This window comes from Cetorhinus maximus, chromosome 24 (assembly GCF_964194155.1).
Source record: "Cetorhinus maximus chromosome 24, sCetMax3.hap1.1, whole genome shotgun sequence".
In the NCBI taxonomy this organism is placed as follows: domain Eukaryota; kingdom Metazoa; phylum Chordata; class Chondrichthyes; order Lamniformes; family Cetorhinidae; genus Cetorhinus; species Cetorhinus maximus.
This window is the reverse complement of record NC_135902.1, coordinates 8,206,066-8,230,284: the sequence shown is the minus strand read 5'-3', so window position 1 is coordinate 8,230,284 and position 24,219 is coordinate 8,206,066. Positions and strand designations below refer to the sequence as shown.

General features: G+C 42.9%; 1 protein-coding gene across 1 annotated transcript in view; it reads right to left on the bottom strand.

The window, feature by feature from the left end:
- Positions 1-24,219, bottom strand: part of LOC144699628 (protein shisa-6-like) — a 560,335-nt gene that overhangs the window by 27,898 nt on the left and 508,218 nt on the right. Inside the window, exon 6 of the mRNA XM_078570705.1 lies at positions 2,580-2,642. Within this exon, the coding sequence (XP_078426831.1) occupies positions 2,580-2,642 (63 nt within the window). The remainder of the gene's footprint in view (positions 1-2,579; positions 2,643-24,219) is intronic.

Genomic DNA, 24,219 nt, shown 5'->3' with positions numbered 1-24,219 from the left:
GTCTCCCCGCCTCCCCACTGCTGGGTCCTGCCAGCCATTTCACAATCTGTTCTCTATTGGTGAACACCTTTCATATGGATTATTGTACTCCCAGCAATGGCCATCGTTTCTGGGAGGAGAGAGCTGCCGACCATTTGATTGGTTGGTAGCAATTTGATACAGGATTTTCCCACGGATGGTGGCTCCCACCTCAAGACAATTAAAGGTGTGATGGCCATTAAAGGGCTGCAGGGGAAGCTGGCCAAGCACAGGTGGGCTTGCTCCTGACCTTTATGGCAGTGGGAGGGGAGGGGTGCGGGTGGCGAGGAGGGCGAGGATCCTGCCATCACCATAAAATTTAGTCCCAGGTATCTCAGTAGTTTGATTTGGATGCCCTTAAACATGGTGATGGTTTTTCACAAAAGAGTCACCATGATGATCAAAGTGCATGTCAGTATAACTGGAAATGGGCCAAATGACCAAGAGCGGTGGCATGGTAATCTTGGAGGTTGCACTTGCGTCTGTTCCAACAGTGCTGTTCCAATGTGCTACAAATTTACCCAGCTTTGATACTGAGAGTGTATTTGATTAGCACTGTTATAGTCCAATTACCCTTAGATGGGATGGTGTATTTATGAAAGTGGGTCAGATTGGATATTGAAAACTGATTGCCAGGTAGCACTATAAATTAACGGTCTTCCTGTTACTCACTATTACATTCTGTACATAGCACTGGTCTCATTGTAACCACATTGAAGTGCCTGATAGTTATTTTTCTGCATGGGCATGTATGCAATTCCTTATTATTACTGTTAATCGTAAATATGCCCTCATAAATGCCTAGAAATATAAACACTGCAGCCCACTGATGTTGTCAGGACTGATTTGAATGATAAATCCAAGTATGGCATCAGGTCTCAAAATATGTGAGCTTTTCGTTGATGGAGTTTCCACACAGTTACCTAAAATACCTCCACAATGGGTGTATTCACACAGAAATATGTTTTCAGATAATATAGAACAATATCATCTGTCCTGATGAGTACATCATGGTGGACAACATGGGTGGAGGAGAAGCCTCCTGGCTGGGCACCCTTGTTCCCATCAGAGGCCAGCCCCAAAGTGTAAACTCTCACCTGCATTCCCGTGCCCCCCCACACCCTTGCCCACTCTGTCTCCCCCTCCCCCCTGCTGGGGCCTGCGCTCCATCGGTCAACACCTTTCATAGGGACTGTTGTAGTCCCAGCAATGGCCATTGTTTCTAGTGGCGCTGCAGGGAGAAGAGAGCTGCCAACCATTTGATTGGTTGATACCTTCCACAGTCTGTCTCTTTATTCAGCAATACTCAAGTTCTGTACTACCTACTTAGCTTGGCCTTTCTACTCGCAACACAATGGGAGACCAAATAGTATCTAACATTTTGACAGAAGTGCCTGACAAAGAAAATTAATAGATTTATGATCTTGCTACTTACACCAACCTGTGGTGTTGTGAGGAGAGAACCTGTTGCGGGAGCATATTAAAAAAAACCTTAGTGTTTGCGTAACCTTTTAACAACTTCGAGTGGGTGGGAGAACCATACCTGGCCAGGTGGCTCTGTATCACCAAGTCACTTTCCTTTGAATATTCTCAGGTAACATAATGGACTGCTCATCTCTAGGTGTCGTAATCATTTATTTTTTCAAACAAATTTGGGCTTTATGTAAAACACCAGAACTGAACAACTTTAAAAGGATGCAGATCTATTGTGCAGGAGGCCTGTGTGCTTCCTTTACAGAAACATAGGTAACCCTTTACATTTCCCAGCCACTAGTTAGAAAAATATGCTTCTACATTAATGGGGCTATTTATTATCTTCTCATTCATTTCATTTATAGAACATGCTGCATACAAATAGCTGCTAGGTTTTCCTGCACTACAACAGTAACTTCACTTCAGGTATGACTCCTTGGCTATAAAGTGCTGGGACATCTTGAGGATAAGCTGCTAGATCAATGCAGTTAACACCTTTGTTTAATACTGATATCCTTTGCCCAAAGTCTAGCATAAAGAAATGGAGGACACAGGAAACAACAGAAAATTTAGTGTAGAGTTGAAAAAGAAGAATATTTATCAAACTTTGACAATGTAGATTCCTAACTTCTGTTTTAGTTTTGAAGTAACATGAAATCAGTCCTAATCTGTGGTTTGGATTATTGCCTTTTACTTGTGTTGTCTTCTAGCTGGATGAGGTGTCTCTTACTCTATGAGTCACCTGGACATAGTCTGTATTAAGTTTTTCTTAAAACTATTTACTTACAGCTATTTACATCGAATACTTCATGTTAAGAACATTATCTTCTGGATACGGACTGTTCTGTATCTTGTTCCTTTGGAATCTCTTGGTCACCTGGCCCTGATGTCATGCTTACATCATTATTAACCTCCTTGTCTAATTAACATAACCATTAACCTATTACTCTACAATCCGCTGAACCAGCCAATTCCCAAATATATACATCCGAACATTACTCCCTGCCAACTTAAAGGGTGAGCAGTGAATGAAAAGCCCCATTGAATTAGAACCCTGTGCCTCAACAATACAAACACTTCATACTCACCATTTGTGGGAGTTTGAGTTGGACTGATCAGTCCCAAGTGATTATAATCGTGTTGATGATCACCTGCAAAATAAGGAAACAAGGGGTAAAGCTAAATATGAACAAATTATTCCTCCACAAACATCATTTCCATTGTATATGAGCCAGTACACATTTATGCAGCAAATTACAGAGCCAATGCTCGCAATGTCACTGATTTATTGATTCCTCCATTGTTTTGCGATCAATTCATTTGCGATAGTATAAGGAAGAAAAATTGGGTTGGATTTTCCCTCAAGTGAGTGGGAAAAGGTTCAAACCCCTGGAAGGAAACAGTTGCTCATTGGGACCTCATGGAGGCGCCACCTCAATTGGAATGGAGGCAGGTTCTCTGTCCAATTAAAGATGGTGGGGCTGGTTTGCAAAACTGGAGGGCCAATCATAGGCCTTCCAGCTTGAGAGGAGCAGCAGGCTGCACAAAAGGGTAAATAAGAGAGAAAGTGCTTCAACATGGAAGTGCCCGCTCTTCAACTTTTAAAAATTTTACATGAAAATTTGGTTCTCGCAGCCAAGCCACCACTGTAGGGTTGGCTGGGGTCGGTGGGGTGGGGGGAAGGGGGGGGGAATCCCTCTACAGGGCGGCCTGTGGCTGTTCTTCCACCCAAACAGGTGGGGAAGGCCAGTAGGCCCAATTGGCAGGGACTGGACCCATTCCCCATCTTGCTGCCAGGTGCCTGCCTCCAGGCATCTAACTTGGCCCCTACCAGTGCTAAAACCTGATGACTACCTGACAAACTCCAGTTGACATCCCTTAATCAGACTCAATGAAGCTTTTCACTAGTCTTATTGACCGCCTGCTGTGTGTGGACGGGTAATTAACGCTGCCAGCCAGGTCCTGCCTTTGTAAAAACCGCCTGGGGTTGGTTTGGAGCCTGAATGGGCATTGGCACAGCTTCCAGAGGGACTAATATTTAGCACTGCCCACCCCTGAACCTTACTCTGTCAAAGGTCCGAAAACCCAGCCCATTATCTTTCTCTGGCTGCTCTTGAGTTGCTGCCATTTTAATTTGGATCCCAAGACTTCACTCCCCATGAACTAGATCCCAGTATTTATGCAACTAAATCAGGTTAGATCATTCTGCTAACAGTTCTGTAGCCAGTTTTCACTTTGGTCGGAGGCCTGATGAAAGAGCCAGATTTCACAGTGTAAACATGTGTAGTCTTGCTCATGGACATTATACCCTCCGAATCTGAATTAAAATGGCTCCAGTATGAAAACAGCCTTTCTCCACTTCAACTCCAGTGAATCACATGCACTAAAGCAATAGAATCGCTAACCCGTTCACAAAGTTGGTGAAGTTTAGCAAACCCGATATCTGCAAATCCACTCGCAAACATCCAAGCTCCAGATCAAGGAGGAGCTACAGCCACATCCATTAGCAATTCATCCCGATTGTTAGCTCTTGAGAGTTGAATGTAGAGTAGTAGAGGAATCATCATTGTTTATCCGAGCTGTATTCTTCAAACTGATTGTCATAATAAGCAGACTGCAGAATTGAGATGATTTCTATTTGGAAGTCATGACACCATGGGGTAACAGAATTAATTGAGGAGCACAACACTCTGATATCACAATATGAAAAATTCAAATTTACCCAACACATGCAGCCTCCACAATGCTACAGCACATGAGATACCAACTCCCAGGCACCATCTTTATTCCAATTGCGCACACAAGTTATGCAGAAGGGACAGATCTTCAGAAAATATACTGTCAAGCGGTTTCATTGGTCTCCCTTTCTTGTCTTCAGTAACTTGTTATGTGACCGCCCTCTCTTTTGCTCTCTTGATAGTTTGGCATTGTTGATCATATTTACTTGCCAATAAACCACCAGTAAAATGAGATTCCTCCCTCCACACTGCTGAAAAATCTTGCTTCTTCTCACTGTTGGCAAGTCATCTTCCTTTATTGCAAAGTTTTCAACTGAGGTTTCACAAAAAGGTGCCGAAGAAATCTTCCACAAAAAGATGAAGGCAAAATAGAAATGAAGCTCACTCAACATGATCAACATGCCAACCTCCTGACCCTGCACTTACTTGCAGCAGTGGTGTTCTCTTGATGCATTTGTTAATAAGATAATTCTGGTTGGAGTTGACCGGATCTCCGAACCATCAGACCACATACAATTCATTCTGCAGAAAGAGATGAAGACCGATCTTTTGGCAATGGTACAAGCTGATTCCTGAGATATCAGCCTTAACTTGGAGATAGCACTCTTACAGCTGAGCCAGAAGGTATTTGGGCTCAAGGCCCACTCCAGATACTTGAGCACTTTGTCTAGGTTGACACTGGGGTGAAGCATTGTTTTTCAAATGAGAATAGCGGCTGTGCCTTTCCCCACAGGATTCTGTTTGAAGAAGAGTGGGGGAGTTGTCTGGGAATTGTCCTGGCCAACATTTATTCCACAACCAATATCACTAAAACAGATGATCTGGCTATTAATCTCGTTGCTGTTTGTGCGGCCTTGCTATGCATCATTTGGATGCCATGTTTCCTTATGCTACAATAGTGACTGCACTTCAAAAGAAACTCATTGATTGTGAAGTGCTGTAGGATAATCTGAGATTGTAAATGGCGCCGTACACATTCAAGTATGTTCATTCTTTCTTAGCACTACAAACTGCTTATCTTTCTTTACATGTGCAGGTTAAGGCAAATTATTGCTACATCTGTGAATTTTGAAGCTAACTCACATACTGGAAATCCAGCAGTAGTCAGCTATGAAACTTCATTTGCTAGGCTGCTGGGTTAATTTCACACGATAGTTGAACCTATCTGTTGAGGACACTGTTGAAAAGTGTTTTCATGCAGATAAAAAGCACACATTCAGTGTAGACATGATTGGTGACATGGTAATATTTCAGGTCATTGAACGCATACATCCATTCATACATACCGTGAAGCATCTGTGGTAACCTCCTTCTAAAAATACTTTGCCATATGACGATCCATGCCCTTTTAATATATATTTCTGCCACGTCACTAGAGAACATGCCTGAAGAACCCCATAGATGATTCATGCTCTTCCCTGCAGCAGTATCCCTCCTGCTGATTGTGGTATTGATAATGACCAGAAGGAATTCTATAATTAAAGCATGCACTTCCAGGCCATTGAAGAAGGAAGCCCGGTGCTGTAGTGTATTGAAAATTGCATTGTGCTTTTTGTCCACTTGAGGCCACCATATACACATGCACCAGCAGAGGGAGTCTGCTAGGAAGAGAATAATAAATAAAAAAGGCTCCATGTTTAACAGCTCATGCAGTTCTAATTGCAAATATCTCTGGCTGAATATATAACTGTTTCTGCACTAAGAACTTCACAGGTGCATAGACGTCTGAATTCAGTTAATATTCGTTCAGTGCTGGAGGAGATTCATGCCAGATTGAACTTTTCGATCTTCCCATGATTTTCTCCCTCATTTCTTTCTTCTTGCAGTTTTTGATTATTACTGACATTTGGATTCATGGCTATTCTGCCTCTCCATCCATATATTTACTTCCTACTTGTCTGAATCTGGATGGGGAGTTTTTGGCATGTTATTCATTAAAAGAAGCCTCAATTTTACATACAAAAGGGGGTAGTAGAAATTAAGAATTCTTCCCTCCCTCTCTTCCCAAAAGGCTGAGATAACTGGATTTTTATTAAGGCAAGGGTAAGAGGTGTAGAGTCAAGGTGGGTAAATGGAGGTACAGATCAGCCATGATCCAAGTGAATGGTGGAGAAAGTTCAAGGGGTTGAATGGCCTCCTCTTGTTCCTATAGTCATACCTAATTCTGCTCACCAGTGTTAATATCCAACTTTCCAGAAAAAAATTCTAGGTAGTGAACAGGAATCCTGGCCAATAATCTCCTTCCTTTCTTGCCCAGGGACATTGAAGCCTGTTGCCTCTGTTGTGGTTCTGTTTAAGATGGAATAACTCAGCATTGAACAAGAATCAAACCCAATTTCTATGAGTCAGTGTCACAGTACACCCAGACAATTACCCATTAATCTTTTGAAAAGGATGTGAATTGAATTGTCTATGATCTACAACATCTCCACACCAGAGGCTTACAGAAGATCATTTATGTAGATATTCAAGTTAAAACCCTACAGTTTCCTTGAGAATAGAAGACATTAAAAACTCCAATACACTTAATAAATTGGTAGGCCCTCAGTCTTGTTCTTTTTCAGCACACAAGCATCATTTGTTCCCAAGCCCACGTGAGCTATATGGCCATCATGCCATACATTTCGAATTTGTAATGAAAATGTCATTTGCCACAAACCTGTGCTGCAGTTTCTATTGGGGTAAAAGACTGTTTCCTTGCAGCTTCATTCTGCAAGAAAATATGTCATGTAGTTAGGATCGTATTCTTGGCTGTGTTGTCACGGTTTGGCTGTTGTGCAGCTGTGTAGCATCCATTGATATAGAACTTTGTCAAGTCCATGTAGGTGTACACGTAGATATATGGAAAATAAACAACTTATTTTTAAAACAAAATGGAAAATGGGAAATCTGCATTAAAACAACATGGATTTGAGAGGTCGGGTGACCTCCCTTTTTGGCTAATAATAACTGCCCAAGGCTGGAAGTTAGCCTGCTTGTCTGGTCATCTCATTAAAATACAAACTACCTTTTGAGACATTCCATTGAAAGGACATTAACATGCAACAGATCCTTCCTGTGGAGTTAATGGATGCTATTGTCCAAATACTTGCAGAAATTAATGCACAATGGCCTTCATAGATTCCTTGGCTAAAAAAGGGAAACCCACAGAATGGGTGTGAGGAGAACCCATTACATAATAAGGAGGTGCAAATGGCTGAAACTCAAACCCTATTGTGTGTCAATGCTAAAGTCATCAGGGACCATTTATGTGGCCAGTGTTAAAACAGATACTAAGGCCACCTGACAGAAACTAGCTTGTGATAAGGAGCATTTATTAACACACATTTAGAGAGCAGCCTCATGTCAGTCAGTCTGGGAGACAAATAGATTTGGAGAAAGAGGTCCAGCTCAAGAAAGGAAGGAGCTTGAATAGAATCCATTGACAGGCAAAGAAGTGGGGTTAGCCTTTTACCTGCCAATTTGAAGAATCAAGCCAGGCCTTCGCTACAGGGTCTCGACTGCACCTTGGCTGGAGCAAAGCCAGGAACCTGCTGCTGTCTGTAAGTCACTGCGAATTCTTTGCTGGAAACTTCCAACCTTTATTTCTTATGTGAGCCAAAGGGGAATCATCAGGCTTACAAAGGTTCAAGCTTCCATTCTGAAAGACTCAAGTGTAACAGCGACGTTTTGGACTTTTTAAAAACCTATTTTCCCTCTTTGTAATCAACTTTTTTTGTAGTTGTATGTGTGTTTTGTGTGTATGTGTGTTTAACGAATAGATGCTACTGCAAATCCATTCAGATGTTTAGAAATAACCATTTCCTTTTTTTTAACTTACGAGAAAGCCTGACCTTTGTCTGATTTTTTTTCCCAGGAATAACAATACTTCAAGGTGAAAAAACTCTTTCCCTTAAAAAAAAAACATCCATCTGTGGCCAGTCAAGAGGTGGAAAAAGGGGGAACCATCCTACTATCTCTCTCCTGTCAGTAACAACTTCCTTTGTAAAATACGGCAATTTACAGAAAGCAAAGATGGATACTGAGTGGGTAGAGAGAGGAAATTATTGGGCAGTGGAAATGGGAGGCTTGTGGTTGAGTTATGGCTGAAGGATGAGAAGGAAGCATGAAGACAAACTGATGTAGTGATAGAGTCGGTGAGGCAGTACCTAAAAGACTAGACTTCAATGGTGAAGCAAATGTGAGTAGCAGTAATCATGAATTAGAGGAGAATGGACATGAGGAAGGACGTAGGATGGAATAAATTGTGGAAGAATTTACAAACAAGATTAAAAAGTTTTTCGCTAAGTGTGTGGTGAAATGTTACTGAAGCCAGCAGTATTTGATGTTGATCAAGTGACTGGTTCATTGTTCTGATTGGTTTCCTACTGCATTTTGTGGTACATTTCTTTGCAATAAAAAGTATTTTTTTAGGGGTGAGGCCTCCACCTGTTTTAAAGAATTTTCTCCCTAATTTCAATTTATGCCTCCTATTACTCAAAGTGTTCACATGAAGGGCATGACAATGCCAACTCACCCACTAATTTAGCATTGATCATCTGCTTTGCTCATTTTCCCTGCAGTATCATGGAGTTTAGGAGCTTTCACAAGATGAAGGATCATGCAGGTGAAGCAACATTCCATTATTTGAGCTTCAATGCTTTATTTAAGAACGTGGGTTGAATTTTCCTTCTGGAGTCGAGACCCAGGTGTTGGGTGCATTTCTGGGTCCCCACCTGGGATCACGTGAATAGCTGATGCCCGATGTGATTGTTGATGACCGGGCCAATTAGTGGCCAGGGTGTGGTCTCACCTTCCAATAAGGGCAGTGGGCTCCTGTGACTGGAGGGCCAATAGGCAGCCCTCCGGCACTGGGTATTTGACATCTCTGCTGTTAGAGGTGGGAATTACCAATGTAGATAAGGGTGCCTCAAGATGAGCTTGCATAAATGTTTAAATTCAAAGGGGCTATAGTTGCTAGGCTGTCATCAAGGAAAGGCAACTCCTCCACTGAATGCCAATGACTGCCACTCTGGCCCGATGGCTATGACAGGTGCAGGGGTGGGGGTGGTGATGGTGGGGAGGTGAGTCCCTAGCGGGATATAGCGTGGTGTTCCTCACCCCCATACCCTGGACTGTTGCCAGGAGACCACCTCCATAACTTGGCTGTGTGTTGGTCACCAAAGGAGTGGCTTCAAAGCCCGCTGGAAGTTTCTCCAATAGGCTTTTTAATATGTCTCATGGGCTACCCACTGCTTGGGAGCTGCCACACCCTACACCAGACTGGGCCCCCCACACCCTCCACCCCTCCACATGGAACCTGCCTGAACAAAAATGGCCTGGGGGCAGGACCATGGAGAGTGACTGTCATGCCAGCTGGTAGCAGGAAATCGTGGACGTACCCGCCTCTCACCCCCCCACCTCAGGCAAATGAAAATGCTGCTTTAAGACTCCTTAATACACAAACAAATTCATTTATACTCTGAAAGGATGAAACCAGCTTTGGAACATTTCAGCCATTCCCTGAAGCTTAATATCCAGCCAGAGGATTGTGGGTTTGGGCACCATAGATAACTATGAATCTTACCAACACTTCAGCTGGGTGTGTTTTTTTTTTCAGTTCTCTGCTGACATGTGAACATTGACATATCCCATGGGAGAGGTGACAGTGTTACACCGTATGGTTGGCTGCTAGAATCCTATTCCATTCTGCACAACTTTTATTCGCATCAAGCACTCCCGGGTCAGGTACAGTATACTTGGAGACGCAGTTGAATTTCTTCTACTCTGTCCCAGCAACATGTCTCCATGTTCCCCTCCACTCTTCCCTCCAGCCCTCCACCACCCCCCCAACCCCCCTCCCCCACCCCCGGGCACCCCTCAACACTTCAGGAGCATTTTGTGCTGTACCAGTGTGACATTGCCATTCCTCAACAACAGTGTGAGCCTGTTAAAAATCCTTACACTTCAAATCCTTACAGCGAGCTGGTACTTTCATCCCCTCATTCTATGCTGGAGTGAAACCAAGATTCAGAGGTTGAGAGGCCAATATTGGAAATCACAGAACCATTATGCAACTAGGCCACTTATTGCCTTTGACTGACACGCTTCCTATGTTCCCTAAACCTTGTCATGATGATGCCTTTGGATTGAAGAATCGAGGCAAAGGTATGGGAGAGTATTGCTGAAGTGGGCCAAGGAAGTAAAGAACATTTTTTCACGATAATGTTGGAGAGCAAATGTTCCTTGTTAACAAGTGAGGTCATCAATTGCAGCAAAAAATAATTGCAGGTACATTTATGAATCTGACCCCATGTCATGAATAAAAGTGATTGATCAAACATAACCTGAGGTAATGGTTGTTTGAATCACATCACTCGTCATCGGTTTTGCTTGAACATACATGGGTCTCCTTGTACTTACTTCAGGCTTTTAATATGAAATGGGAATCCAATCATCATCTGCTTTGTTTCCTCAGTCTGTTAAAAGCAATTTTCCATAAAGGTGCATTAAATGGTTATTGAGCAAATACCCGAAGCCAGTTTTGTGCTTGCTTTAATTACTTTGAGATGGTGCCTGTGCTCTAGACACAGCTGACATTAGCTGATGCTTTTAGCTTTATGCAAACCTTTATCTTGATTAATGTTTATAATATTTGATAATCGGATTAGAACAGAACTGATGGTAGTGCTGGGGTTCTCTGACAGAACGAAAATGCCCAATTGTGTTGAGGGTTGTAAACATGTAAAAAATGATCTGGACAAGCCAGGAAATGGATTAGATTTTTACAACGGTACAGGGGGAGTCATGTTGACAACATCACTTCTTGATGTTGATGGGCTGGAGCTCCTGCTGCAGGAGATGCACCACATGGTGGCTGGCCATATGGGACTGAAGGTCAGTATAGGCGGAAGTTACATGGATTAAGGTCTTCTTCTTATCGTGTCCATGGACAGTCTATACATGGCCCAGCCAAAACCAGACATATTTTTGTGCCTTGTTGTTGAATTCGGCAAGATCTGCAACAGTGCAGGGTTCCTCTAGCGATAGACATTACAGGAGATGTTGCATAGTCTGTGGCTCAGTTCCACATTCACAAGTTGTCGGGCTGGTTGTATATCCCTATTTGCTTAGTGACACCTTTGAACGACCTACACCAGTCCTAAGTCTGTTAAGGCACTTCCAGGTTGCCCAGTTGCAATTAGCTCCTGGGAGAAGGCTTTCATCCGGTAGAATTTCCATCGCTGGGGGTTGTTCGAGACTGGCGAGCCGGTCTTTCCACAAGGCGATACGGGCTTCAGATGGGGTTGATTGTAATGGAACGACACTGTTCATGAACCTCTTCCTTGACTTTGGGCGGCTGGGTGTAGGTGTATGACCATGTAGAGGGTGCCTCTCATCTGATGTTTGACGGAGTCGTTCTTTCTTGCTGGCTACCGTTCTTCTTATATCAGGGGGAGCGATACCCACCGGGATATATAGGCTGTTGGTGTTTGTTGGTTTTAAACAACCTGTGATAAGTCGGCAGCTTGCACTCAGAACAGCATCCATCTTCTTAGCATGAGTAGATCTTTCCCATGCAGGGCAGGCGTATTTGGCAGTGGAATAGCAAAGAGCAAGTGCACTGGTTCGCAATGTTTTCAAGCTTGCTCCCCATTTTGTGTTAGTGAGCTTATTCAGGATGTTGTTTCGTGCGCTCACTTTTGCCTTTGTCTTTTCGATGTGGTTCTTGAAGGTGAGGCATCTGTCACGGGTGACACCTAAGTAGATAGGGTGCTCGCAATGTGTCAGTGTTGCTCCACACCAGGTTACTTTAAGCTGGCGTTTGGCTTCACGGTTTCTGAGATGGAATGCACAAACTTGTGTCTTTGATGGGTTTGCGCGAAGATGGTTTTCTTCATAGTAGGATGTTAGTCGCTGCAAGGCCTCAGAAAGCGTTTTCTCCACGGTGTTAAAATCAGTGTTTTGGGCAGTGACACATAAGTCATCAGCATATATAAAACGGCGTGTGACATCGTCTGTAGGTTGGTCATTCATGTAGATGTTGTACAGCAGCGGTGTAAGCACGCTTCCCTGAGGAAGACCATTCTTCTGAATACGCCACCTGCTGCACTTCCCACCTCGTTCAACATAGAACCGACGATTCTGAAGCATGCTTTCTAACAGCTCTGTTAATTGAATATCTTTTGTCATCTCTAGGATCTTGCAGAGGAGTCATCAATGGTTCACCGATTAAAGTCATTGACTGACTCAGTTCAGTCACCCAGGTCCTGTGTACCTGGTGACTGTCCTTTTACCTGCACTGTTTCATTATGTTAAAGTTGTAAAGTTGGAGTGTTGAAGTTGGGCTAGTGATTGTAGGAGAGCAAATAGCTTTTGAAGCACTTAGGCCCTGGTGCTCCTTTGTTGTTGAAGACTTTCCAGTGTAGCCACTAGCTTGTATACAGAGGATTATCCATTGCTATTAAAAGGCATCCTCTCAATGTTTTTCTCCTTTACCTAGTATAGGTGGGAAAGGTCTTGTGACATAATGGTAGTGTTCCTACCTCAGGACCAGAAGCTCTGGGTTCAAATCCCACACCAGGACATGATGGCCATGGAAGTGCATTCATAACATGGCCAAACAGGTTGATTATCAGCCTACAAATCCTTCCAATATGCTTGATAGGAGGTGGTAAGAGCAGGAGAGTTTCCTGGTCAGCCCTATTGTAGAAAGCAATGGCAAGCCACTGCAGTACTTCACCAAGCATGACCATGGACCAATTCAATGGAAGTCCATGGTTTCCAATGCCCTTTTAAGGCATGGCACCTGAAGAAGGAGGAGGACATAATACAGACATTATAGCCAGCTGCATAATGAGGCTACTCCCTGGGTAACCAGCATTTGACATGTCTAATTTCTGTGATCAAATGCCATCTATTCAGTAACTAAATGCAAACACTTTGAATTCAAATAAGCTATGGTGTAGATGCGAGGAGCTCTCATGTCCACAAAGGTGCCATCTTCAGTGCTTTACAATACTCCTTCCCATGGAGAGAGCAATCGAGGTCTTGCCGTTGCAAGAAAAGCCAGGAATTTCCTCACAACATTTTTGGCCAGCTCCCAGTATCCTGCTTGGTGGATATAGGCAACTATGGAGGGGTTGGAAGCTTTGCAAAAGGGCAGTAGTTTGCACTGGCACAGATTGGTGGCCACTTTGAGGACCTCTCCTCCAGCAGCGATATGCATTCACCATCCCAGGAAGAGGTGGATGGCTTTCAAGTTGTTCTGCCACCTGAGCTTGTACATGCATCTGTACAAATGACAGTGCCCATTCTAATCTGCCTTCAAATCCAAATAGCTAGAATTATGCACAGCGTTCCTGCCACCAGTGAAAGACTATGGACGTTGTAGCTTATCTCGAACCCAATTGCAGAGAGGTGCTTACTCCTTCCATCGGTGACTCACTTAGACCTAATTCACAAGGTAGGTCACACAGTACAAATCAGTCAGCATTGGGGATAGCATCATTGTACTAAACATAAAACATATTGTTCCAGACATGATAAAAAGCATTTAATTTTGTTGAAAGTTTTACGTCACTACTTTTTTTATTGTTCTTATCAGGAGAGCAGACACCAGCACTAAAAATAGTGTGGCTGCCTACATGGACTTAAGAGTGAGGAATCTATATGCAAGGAGTTCTCTTTCTCCAGGTAGCATCCTTGATTATTCAACGGATGTCAGAGGGGTAAGGCAAGGAGGCAGGTCCAAAGTCTACCTCAGCCAGAGCAGCGATCAAACCCCACACTGTTGGTGTTATTTTGGACATGCTAGCTGTCTAAGCAGCTGAGCTAACCTGCCCAAGCGAGGAGTTAAGAATTTTAAATTAAGGTTCTGCAAATGTATTGTGTGGGATCTGCATTGTTCCACAGAATCTTAATTGCTGCATGCATCGTGCCTTACTGTGAGAAATCTTCATGTGGTTTATGCAATTTGTTTTGTAATGAGCAGGGCTGACTTCTGTTCTTATTATTCAAGGGAAGATAATAGCAATTAGTGCCTGATGCTATAAAATCCTTATTTTTCCTGGCTGTTCCTTGGCTTGTACCTCTAATACATCCTCCCAACCTCTCTGGTGTCATATTGCTTGTCAATTTTTACTAGGGGGGTGGGATCTTCATCTATAACTGTATTATGCAGCATGCAACATATCGCTACAATTATTGGTTTGATCCACACTGGAGTGGTCCCCTAAGCAACCTAGACATCTGAAAGCTTTGCATTGCAAACTTTTGCTTAGTCGAGGATTCTAGCTCATGCATATGCCTTTTAATAGTTGTTTGCTAGAGCATGGGGATCTACATAGCTGTCATTACCCAGAGTTGCAATGGCTAACAAGGCACCCAGAAGCCAAGCCTCCAGCCTTCTTCCACCTTCATAAAATCCGGATAGCAATTCAATGTGGCAGAAGGTGGGATGTGGGATCCCACAAGGACCATTGGTGGGAAGACTGTTATTCATAAATTTATGTTAACAATTTAAACATGAAAACACAAGTTCTAGATTTGTGGACAATAGCAAACTTTTGGAGAGGATAGTCAATACTGAGAACCTCCACAAATTAAATTAAGACTTTAATAATTGCCAAACAGGCATATATTTGGCAAATGAATTTCAACTCAGATAGGTGCACAGTATTACATTTTGTTAAGAAAAATAAGGAGGTCACATTACTTAGGAAATAAGAACCTAAATGGAGTGGAGGAGCAAAGGGATCTGGGAGTACGACACAAATCACTACAAGTAATGATGCAGGTTAATAAAACCATTTATTAAGAAAGCAGACCAAGCAATAGCGTGTGTTTCTACAGGGATAGAAGTAACATGTAAGAGAAGTTATGTTAAACTTGTATTGAGCCTTGGTTAGACCACACTTGGAGTATTGTCTACAGTTCTAGTCACCAAATTATAATAGAGCTATTGCAGCAATGGAAAATGTGCAAACAAGAGTTACAAGAATGATACCAGAACTGCGGGATTATACCTATCAGGGATGTACAAGCTGGGTCTCTTTACTCTTGAAAAAAGAGGGCTGCCTGGTGACCTTACAGGGGTTTTTAAAGTTAGGGAAGGTTTTGATTGAACGGGCACAGAGAGGGCGTTTCCACTCGTGGGGAAGAGCAAAACTACATCACTGAACTAGGGAACATGCTCAAGGGACTAAATAGCTTATTGCTGTTCCTTGGGACTACCAATATTAGATAGTTACTGAGAAATCAAATAGAGTATTTAGAAAAAAGGTTCTATACCTAGAGAACGATCAGAATGTGGAACTCACTATCATAGGGTGTCGTTGAGGTGAATTGTTGAGATGCATTTAAGAGGAAGCCAGATCGATTTATGAGGGAGAAAGTAATAGAGAGTTACACTGATCAAATTAGATGAGGGAGGATGGGGGGAGGCTTGAGTGGAGTGTAAATGCTGGCATGGACTCATTTTGTCAAATGTCCTGTATTCTATGTAACTCAGTGGTAATATTCTATATGTAGTCCCTACGCTGCTATGGAGGCAAAATAATTCAGTGTGCGCCAAAACTCCATTATATTTGTGAAATTCCATAACCCACTGCTACAAAGTACGTCCTCCAGGAAAATATTGTATGAGAAATGTGGGACGCTGTACGCATAAGGATTTTGCATGAGCTAAGTAAGATTGCCACTTAACTGGAGTTACCCACAGAACTTCTGTTAATAACCCAGATAAGAGGGAGGACTTTTGGGTGTTGCCATTGTCTGCAGCTGTTTATTAAAGCTCTTCAACTTAACCTGTACTTTGGCTGTGGGTTAAAATTAGCCCACAGAGGAATGTATCAGATCAAACTTAGCCCAAATCTCTCCATCGTTCCTTCTTCAAGTGCAGATTCTGCAGGAATCCAACTTTTCCACAAATTCAACTAATGCAAGACCTTTGACCATATTCATGGTCCAGCATAATTACATTTAATTTATGTGGTTTTGTTCTGTTAAGTATTTGTACTTTATGTCTATTCAGCCATTGTCCTAATCTAATTACTATCTCAATTCTTGATCTGCAATGTCTGACAACAGTAAATACTATTAGACAAGGAGGTGATGTGAATAATTCTGCTGAGAAAGCACAGAACAATATTGGGATAAAAGAGCAATGTTTGACCCTACTATTCTTTCTTTCCACTCCCACCTTCACCATGTACTCAGCAGTGATGTTCTTAATTACCAATGTCTTGTACTCTCACTGTGCCACAGGTTTGAGCTCAGTGAGCTACAGTCTGATTCTCTAACACACTGTCCCAGTGAGCTACAGTCTGATTCTCTAACACACTGTCCCAGTGAGCTACAGTCTGATTCTCTAACACACTGTCCCAGTGAGCTACAGACTGATTCTACAACACACTGTCACAATGAGCTACAGACTGGTTCTCTAACACACTGTCCCAGTGAGCTACAGACTGATTCTCTAACACACTGTCCCATTGAGCTACAGACTGATTCTCTAACATATTGTCCCAGTGAGCTACATACTGATTCTTTAACACACTGTCCCAGTGAGCTACATACTGATTCTCTAACTCACTGTCACACTGAGCTGCAGACTGATTCTCTAAAACACTGTCCCAGTGAGCTACGGACTGATTCTCTACCTCACTGTCACAATGAGCTACAGACTGATTCTCTAAAACAGTGTCCCAGTGAGCTATAGACTAATTCTCTAACACACTGTCACACTGAGCTACAGACTATTCCTCTAACACACTGTCAGTACTAATCTGATGTGTACTATACCTTTAAGACCAATGTTGTATTCGAAGATCATATGATCTTGGTATCCAATGGCAGAGTAGCGCAGGCTACCTCTGTAGTCAGTAGTCTTGAATTAGAGTCTGAAGTGTAAAGACAGAGTTTTGAGTTGTAAGCACACACGTGTAGCTGCAGAGTTCCTTTTGTGAATAAACAGAAGGTGTTTCTTCTAAGAACAATCTACGGATCCTCTCTGTCTATTGTACCAACTCGGTCATTTGGAAACAAGCCTGCAACCCAGATTCTCAAGTCCCAACAAACCAGGGTACAGGATCTAACAAACTGGTGATGAGAGTAAAAGCAAAAAGAAAAGACAGAAAAGGACAAGAAAAAGCAAGAAAGAACGACGGAAATCAAGGGAACTGAAATCGGGCTGTACCTCGCACGGTAATTATAAGAAAAGAAAGATTTCCATCTTGATCGTTGAATGAATGCCCCCAGAGCATGCCATAAATTGGAAGAATTGAACCTTTCGATCCAGCCTCAGATGATTGGTCTCATTATGTTGAACGCCTCGTGTTGTTCTTCTAGGCGAGCGACATAGTGGGAGAGGAGAAGAAGCACACGATCCTCTTATCCACATGTGGATTAATTCAAAATGTTTTGGCACCCAGTGCCCCAGATTTGAAACTTTTGATGACTGAGTGAGCCTCGTAAAGAATCACTACCAGCCAAAGCCCTTGTTGACAACGCAACAGTTCAAATTTAACTCAAGGAATAGAGCTGCGGGGGGAAGACAGTTGCTTGTTACAAGGCAAGTCTGAAACAGTTAACAGAATATTGCGAGTTTGGTGCATCTATCAATGATATGCTTAGAGATCATTTGGTGTGCGGTATAAATGAAGATGCGATTCAAGAGAGATTACTGCCTGAAACAAACTTGGATTTTCAGAAGGCATTGGTAATTGCTCTGGCAATGGAAGGCGCAATGCATACAGGGAGCCCAAAATGGCGCCGTCCTCCATGTTGGGTGGGGAGCCTCAGCCAAAAAGAGAGCGAAGTTCAAGGCTTTGCTCAGAAGTGGGAAGCAGCCACTGCTAGCAAACAAATAAAAAAATAACTTAGTCACGACACAATGGCATCATGGTAACAGAGGTGGAAGCAGTCAACCTTGAAATGAATCACAGTTTAAAATAAATCGAATGATTTTTCTGTCATCGAAACAGACACCTCATGAGACATTGTAAAGATAGAATCAGGCAGGCCTTTAAGCAAAAGCAGAAAGCCAAGGAGATCTATGGCATTGGAAAGCCTGAAGTAATAGATTCAGATATTTATTTTTTGTATAATTTTATTGTAGGAAGAACAGAACCCATCAGGATGGAGGTAGATATAGGAGCAGCCATTACAGTGATAGCTGAGCATACTTTTAAATACCTGAATCATGGGGAATGTAAACCAAATTTGGAAGAAACAGGTGCCAAATTGAAAACTTACATGAGAGAAGATATACAAGTCAAGGGTATCAGTAAAGTCACAGTACACTATAGAGGTCAAACGGTGAAATTACCCTTGATAGTGGTAGCAGTTGAGGGGCCTAATCTCCTTGGACAAAACTGGCTGAAAGAAATTAAATTGGAATAGGCTGAAATCTTCCAACTGAGAACTAATAGGCTGTCAGAGCTACTACAAAAATATGCCTCAGTCTTCAAGGACGAACTTGGAAAGATTGAGTGGCTACAAGCAAGAATTCATGTGGATCCAGAGGCAACACCCAGATTCATGAAGGCAAGAGCAGTACCTTATGCAATGCAGGATAAAGTAGATGCCGAACTGGACAGATTAGTAAAACTAGGAGTGATACAACCAGTGCAGTTTTCACAATGGGGAACACCAATTCTACCTGTTCTCAAACCTGACCAAAGCATTCGAATTTGTAGAGACGACAAATTAACAGCCAATAAAGTGGACAGATACCCCACACCAAAATTTGAAGACTTGTGCGCTAAACTGGCAGGTGGAACTGCCTACATGAAGCTTGATGTGAGTCATGCTTATCAACAATTGTAATTATAGAAGGCCTCCCGGAAGTTTGTCACCACTAATACACACAAAGGGTTGTACCAATATACCCGTTCACCTTTTAGAGTATCTTCAGCTTGCGCCATAATCCAAAGAACCATGGAAAGTTTACTACAGGGATTGCCCTATGTTGTAGTTTATTTAGATGTTCTGGTGACAGGACTCATTGGAAAGGAACATTTGGTAAACTTGGAAGAAGTTTTAAAACTGTTTTCGCAGGTGGGAGTGCATTTGAGAAAAGAAAAGTGCACATTCCAAGCAAAAGAGGTCACAAGGTAGATTCACAAGGCCTACACCTAGTTGACAAAAAGGTGAAAGCCATTAGAGAGGCACCAGCACCAAAGAATACATCTGAACTCAAATCATTCTTGGAGATGATCAATTACTATGGGTTTCTTGTCTAATTTGTAGATAGAACTCACACCACTATTACTTGCACAAGAAAAACCAACAATGGTCTTGGCAAACACCACAGGAAGAAGCTTGCACAAAAGTGAAACAGTTATTGCAATCATCTATCCTTCTACTACATTTGACCTGAAGAAAGAGTTGGTGTTGACATGTGACGCATCTCCCTATGGAGTGGGAGCAGTGCTCTCCCATTGAATGGACAATGGATCAGAACAGCCTTTCATTCATAGACCTGAAAATCAAATTGCAAACGCTGATGCACTTAGTCGTTTTCCCGTGCAGGTGAACGATGAGGTTGTTCCAATTCCTCAAGAATTCATTTCATTATTGAACTTCCTGGATTCATCACCGATATGTGCTAGACAGATTAGGGATTGGACAAGTCGAGACTCAGTCTTATCCAAAGTAAGAGAACAAGTTCTTCATGGTCGGTCACAAGAACAGGAATCTGACGAAATGAAACTGTATTTTCAGAGGAGATGCAAAATAACCAGCCAGGAAGGTATCTTATTGTGGATAGCACGAGTGATTGTTCCTCCAAAAGGACAAAAGCTATTGTTGTCTGAACTTCACAGTGCACATCCAGCAATTTCCCGAATGAAGGCCATAGCACGCAGATATCTATGGTGGCCTGGGAAGGATGGAGAAATAGAGAACTTAGTGGGAAGTTGTATGCAGTGTCAGCAAGTGCAAAAGTTACCTTCAACAGCTCCGTTACACCCTTGGGAGTGGCCAGGAAGGCCTTGGGTACGATAACACAGTAACTGTGTGGGACCTTTTATGGGAACAATGTTTCTACTTATCATCGACAAGCTCACTGGAAATGGATGGACATATATGAAGTGAAGTCACCAACATCTGCTACGATTGACAAGATACGTCAAAGTTTCGCAATCAATGGGCTACCAGGAATGGTCGTATCAGACAACAGAATGTAGTTACGAGTGCTGACTTTCACCGATTTATCAGCCTCAATGGTATTACTCATGTAAAAACTTCACCGTACCATCCTTCTTCAAATGGACTGGCTGAGAGAGTTTCAGACATTCAAGTCTGATATGAAGAAATTGTCTGGAGATTCTATAGCGACTAAACTGGTACATTTTCTTTTCCATTATAGGACCACCCCTCATACAACAACAGCTGCAGAATTGTTGATGAAACGCCATCTCCGATCGGGATTGAGCCTAATGATGCTAAGCTTGGTGGGGGGATGGTGGAAAGAAGTCAGGGAAGTCAGGAAACCGGACATGACTGGCACAGTCATGACAGGATGTTTAACGTAGGAGAGAAGGTATATGTGAAGAATTTTAGGATCAACATGGTTGTTTGGTGAAATAAGTGCAGTAATGGGATCTTTTTCCCACCAGGTGAAAGTGGAAGACTGAGTCATATGGAGGCATGTGGAACATATAAGAAGAGAAACAAAATGCCCAGAATTGATACCACCAGTGTTCGTGACTGAATCAACATCTCCTGTTGAAAGAACTCAACTGAGTACAGATGTGTCTGAAGGGTCGGCTGTTCCCTAAGTGTCAAGGAAACAGATTCGCAGGTACCTACCAAGGAGCCTGATGTTCAGATGACTCCAGTGAAGGAGGTTCCAGATAAAACACCAGAAGCTGTAGAGATGAGATGTTCTACACTCATAAGGAAACCCCCAGAAAGACAGGCTTTGTAAATTAATTATCTGTGTAAAAAACTTGATGTGTTGAAAAAATTGTCAAATGCATTTCTGAGCACAGGGGGAGGGATGTAGTGATCTGATGTGTAATATACCTTTAAGACGAATGTTGAATTGGAAAATCACATGATCTTGGTATCCAATAGCAGAGAAGCGAGGGCTACCTCTGTAGTCAGTAGCCTTGAGTCAATGTAAAGACAGAGTTTTGAGTTGTAAGCACACAGATGTAGCTGCAGAGTTCCTTTTGTAAATAAACAGAATGTGTTTCTTCTAAGAATGATCTACTAATCTTCCCTGTCTATTGTACCAACTTGGTCATCTCGAAACAAGCTTGCAACCCGGCTCCTTAAGTCCCAACAAGGTGCAGGATCTAACATTATCCCACTGAGTTACAGACATTTTCTCTAACACAAAGCTCCACTAAGCTACACACTGATTCTCTAACACACTGTCCAAATGAGCTACAGTCTGATTTTCTAACACACTGTTCCAGTGAGCTACGGACTGATTCTCGATGATACTGTCCCAGTAAGCTACAGACAAATTCTCTAACAGACTGTCCCACTGAGCTACAGGCTGATTCTCTAACACACTGTCCAAATGAGCTACAGACTGATTCTCTAACAGACTGTCCCAGTGAGCTATGGACTGAATCTCGAACCCACTGTCCCAGTGAGCTACAGTCTGATGCTCTAACACGCTGTCCTAGTGAGCGACAGACTAATTCTTGAAAATATTGTCCCAGTGAGCTACAGAATCATTCTGGAAAACACTGTCATGCTGATTTTACAGGCTGATTCTCTAACACACTAACCCAGCGACCTGCAGACTGATATTCCAATACACTGTCCCACTGAGTTACAGTCTGATACTCTAACACACGTCCTATTGAACAACAAACTGACTTTCAATCACACTGTCCCAGTGATGGACAAACTGATTCTCTAACACACTGTCCCAGTGAGCTACAAACTGATTCTCTAACACACTGTCCCAGTGATGGACAAACTGATTCTCTAACACACTGTCCCAGTGATGGACAAACTGATTCTCTAACACACTGTCCCAGTGATGGACAAACTGATTTTCTAACATGCAGTCCGACAGAGCTACATGCTGATTTTCTAAAATATTGTCCCAGTGAGCTACAGAATCATTCTCGAACACATTGTCACACTGAGCTACAGACTGATCCTCTAAAACAGTTTCCCAAAGAGCTACAACAGATTCTCTAACCCACTGTCACACTGAGCTAGAGAATGATTCTCTAACCCACTGTCACACTGAGCTAGAGAATGATTCTCTAACTCACTGTCACGCTGAGCTAGAGAATGATTCTCTAACTCACTGTCCCATTGAGCCACAGCTTGATTTTCTCACGCACTATCCCAGTGAGGTACAGATTGATTTACAAACACGCTGCCACAGTGACCTATAAACTGATTCTCCAACACAATGTCCCACCGAGGTACAGATCAATTCTCTAACATACTGTCCCAGTGATGTACAAATTGATTCTCTAACCCGCTGCCACACTGAGCTGCAAACTGATTCTCTAACACACTGTCACACTGAGCTACAGTCTGATTCTGTAACACACTGTCACACTGAGCTACAGTCTGATTCTCAAACACACTGTCACACTGAGCTACAGTCTGAATCTCTAACACACCGTCCCACTGAGCTACAGACTGAATCTCTAGCACACTGTCACACTGAGCTACAGTCTGATTCTGTAACACACTGTCCCACTGAGCTACAGACTGATTCTCTAGCCCACTGCCACACTGAGCTGCAAACTGATTCTCTAACACACTGTCACACTGAGCTACAGTCTGATTCTCTGTCACACTGTCCAGTGATCCACAAACTGATTCATTTACACACTGTCCCAGTGAGCTACAGACTGATTCTCTACGATACTGTCCCAGTGCGCTGCAGACAAATTCTCTAACAGACTGTCCCACTGAACTACAGGCTGATTCTCTAACACACCGTCGCAGTGAGCTACAGATTGATTCTCTAACCCGCAGTCACACTGAGCTACAGGCTGATTCTCTAACCCGCAGTCACACTGAGCTACAGGCTGATTCTCTAACCCGCAGTCACACTGAGCTACAGGCTGATTCTCTAACCCGCAGTCACACTGAGCTACAGGCTGATTCTCTAACCCGCAGTCCCATTGAGCTACAGCCTGATTCTCCAACACACTGCCCAGTGATCTACAAACTGATTTACTAACGCACTGTCCCAGTGAGCTACAAATTGATTCTCTAATCCGCAGTCACACTGAGCTACAGACTGATTCTCTAACGCACTGTCCCAGTGAGATACAGGCTGATTCTCTAATACACTGTCCCAATGAGCTATGGACTGAATCTCGAACCCACTGTCCCACTGAGATACTGACTGATTTTCTAACACACTGTCCCAGTGAGCTACAGTCTGATTCCCTAGCACACTCTCACACTGAGCTAGAGAATAATTTTCTAACTCACTGTCCCATTGAGCCACAGATTGATTTTCTAATCCACTATCCCTGTGAGCTACAGACTGATTCCCTAATGCACTGCCCCACTGAGTTACAGGCTGATTCTGTAACACACTGTCCCACTGAGCTACAGACTGATTCTCTAACACACTGTTCCAGTGAGCTACAGACTGATCCCTCACACACTGTCCCAGTGAGCTCCTGACTGATTCTCTTACACACTGTGATAGTGAGCTACAGACTGATTTTCTAACACACTGTCCCAGTAATCAGACTGATTCTCTAACACACTGTCCCAGTGAGTTCCTGACTGATTCTCTAACACATTGTCATTGTGAGTTACAGACTGATTCTCTAACAGACTGTCCCAGTGAACTACAGTCTGAATCTCTAATAGACTGTCCCAGTGATACAGACTGACTCTCTAACAGACTGTCCCAGTAAACTACGGACTGAATCTCTAACACTCTGCCCCACTACAGTCTGATTCTCTAACAGACTTTCCCAGTGATACAGACTGACTCTCTAACAGACTGTCCCACTGAGCTACTTACTCATTCTCGAACATGCTGTCCCAGTGAGAT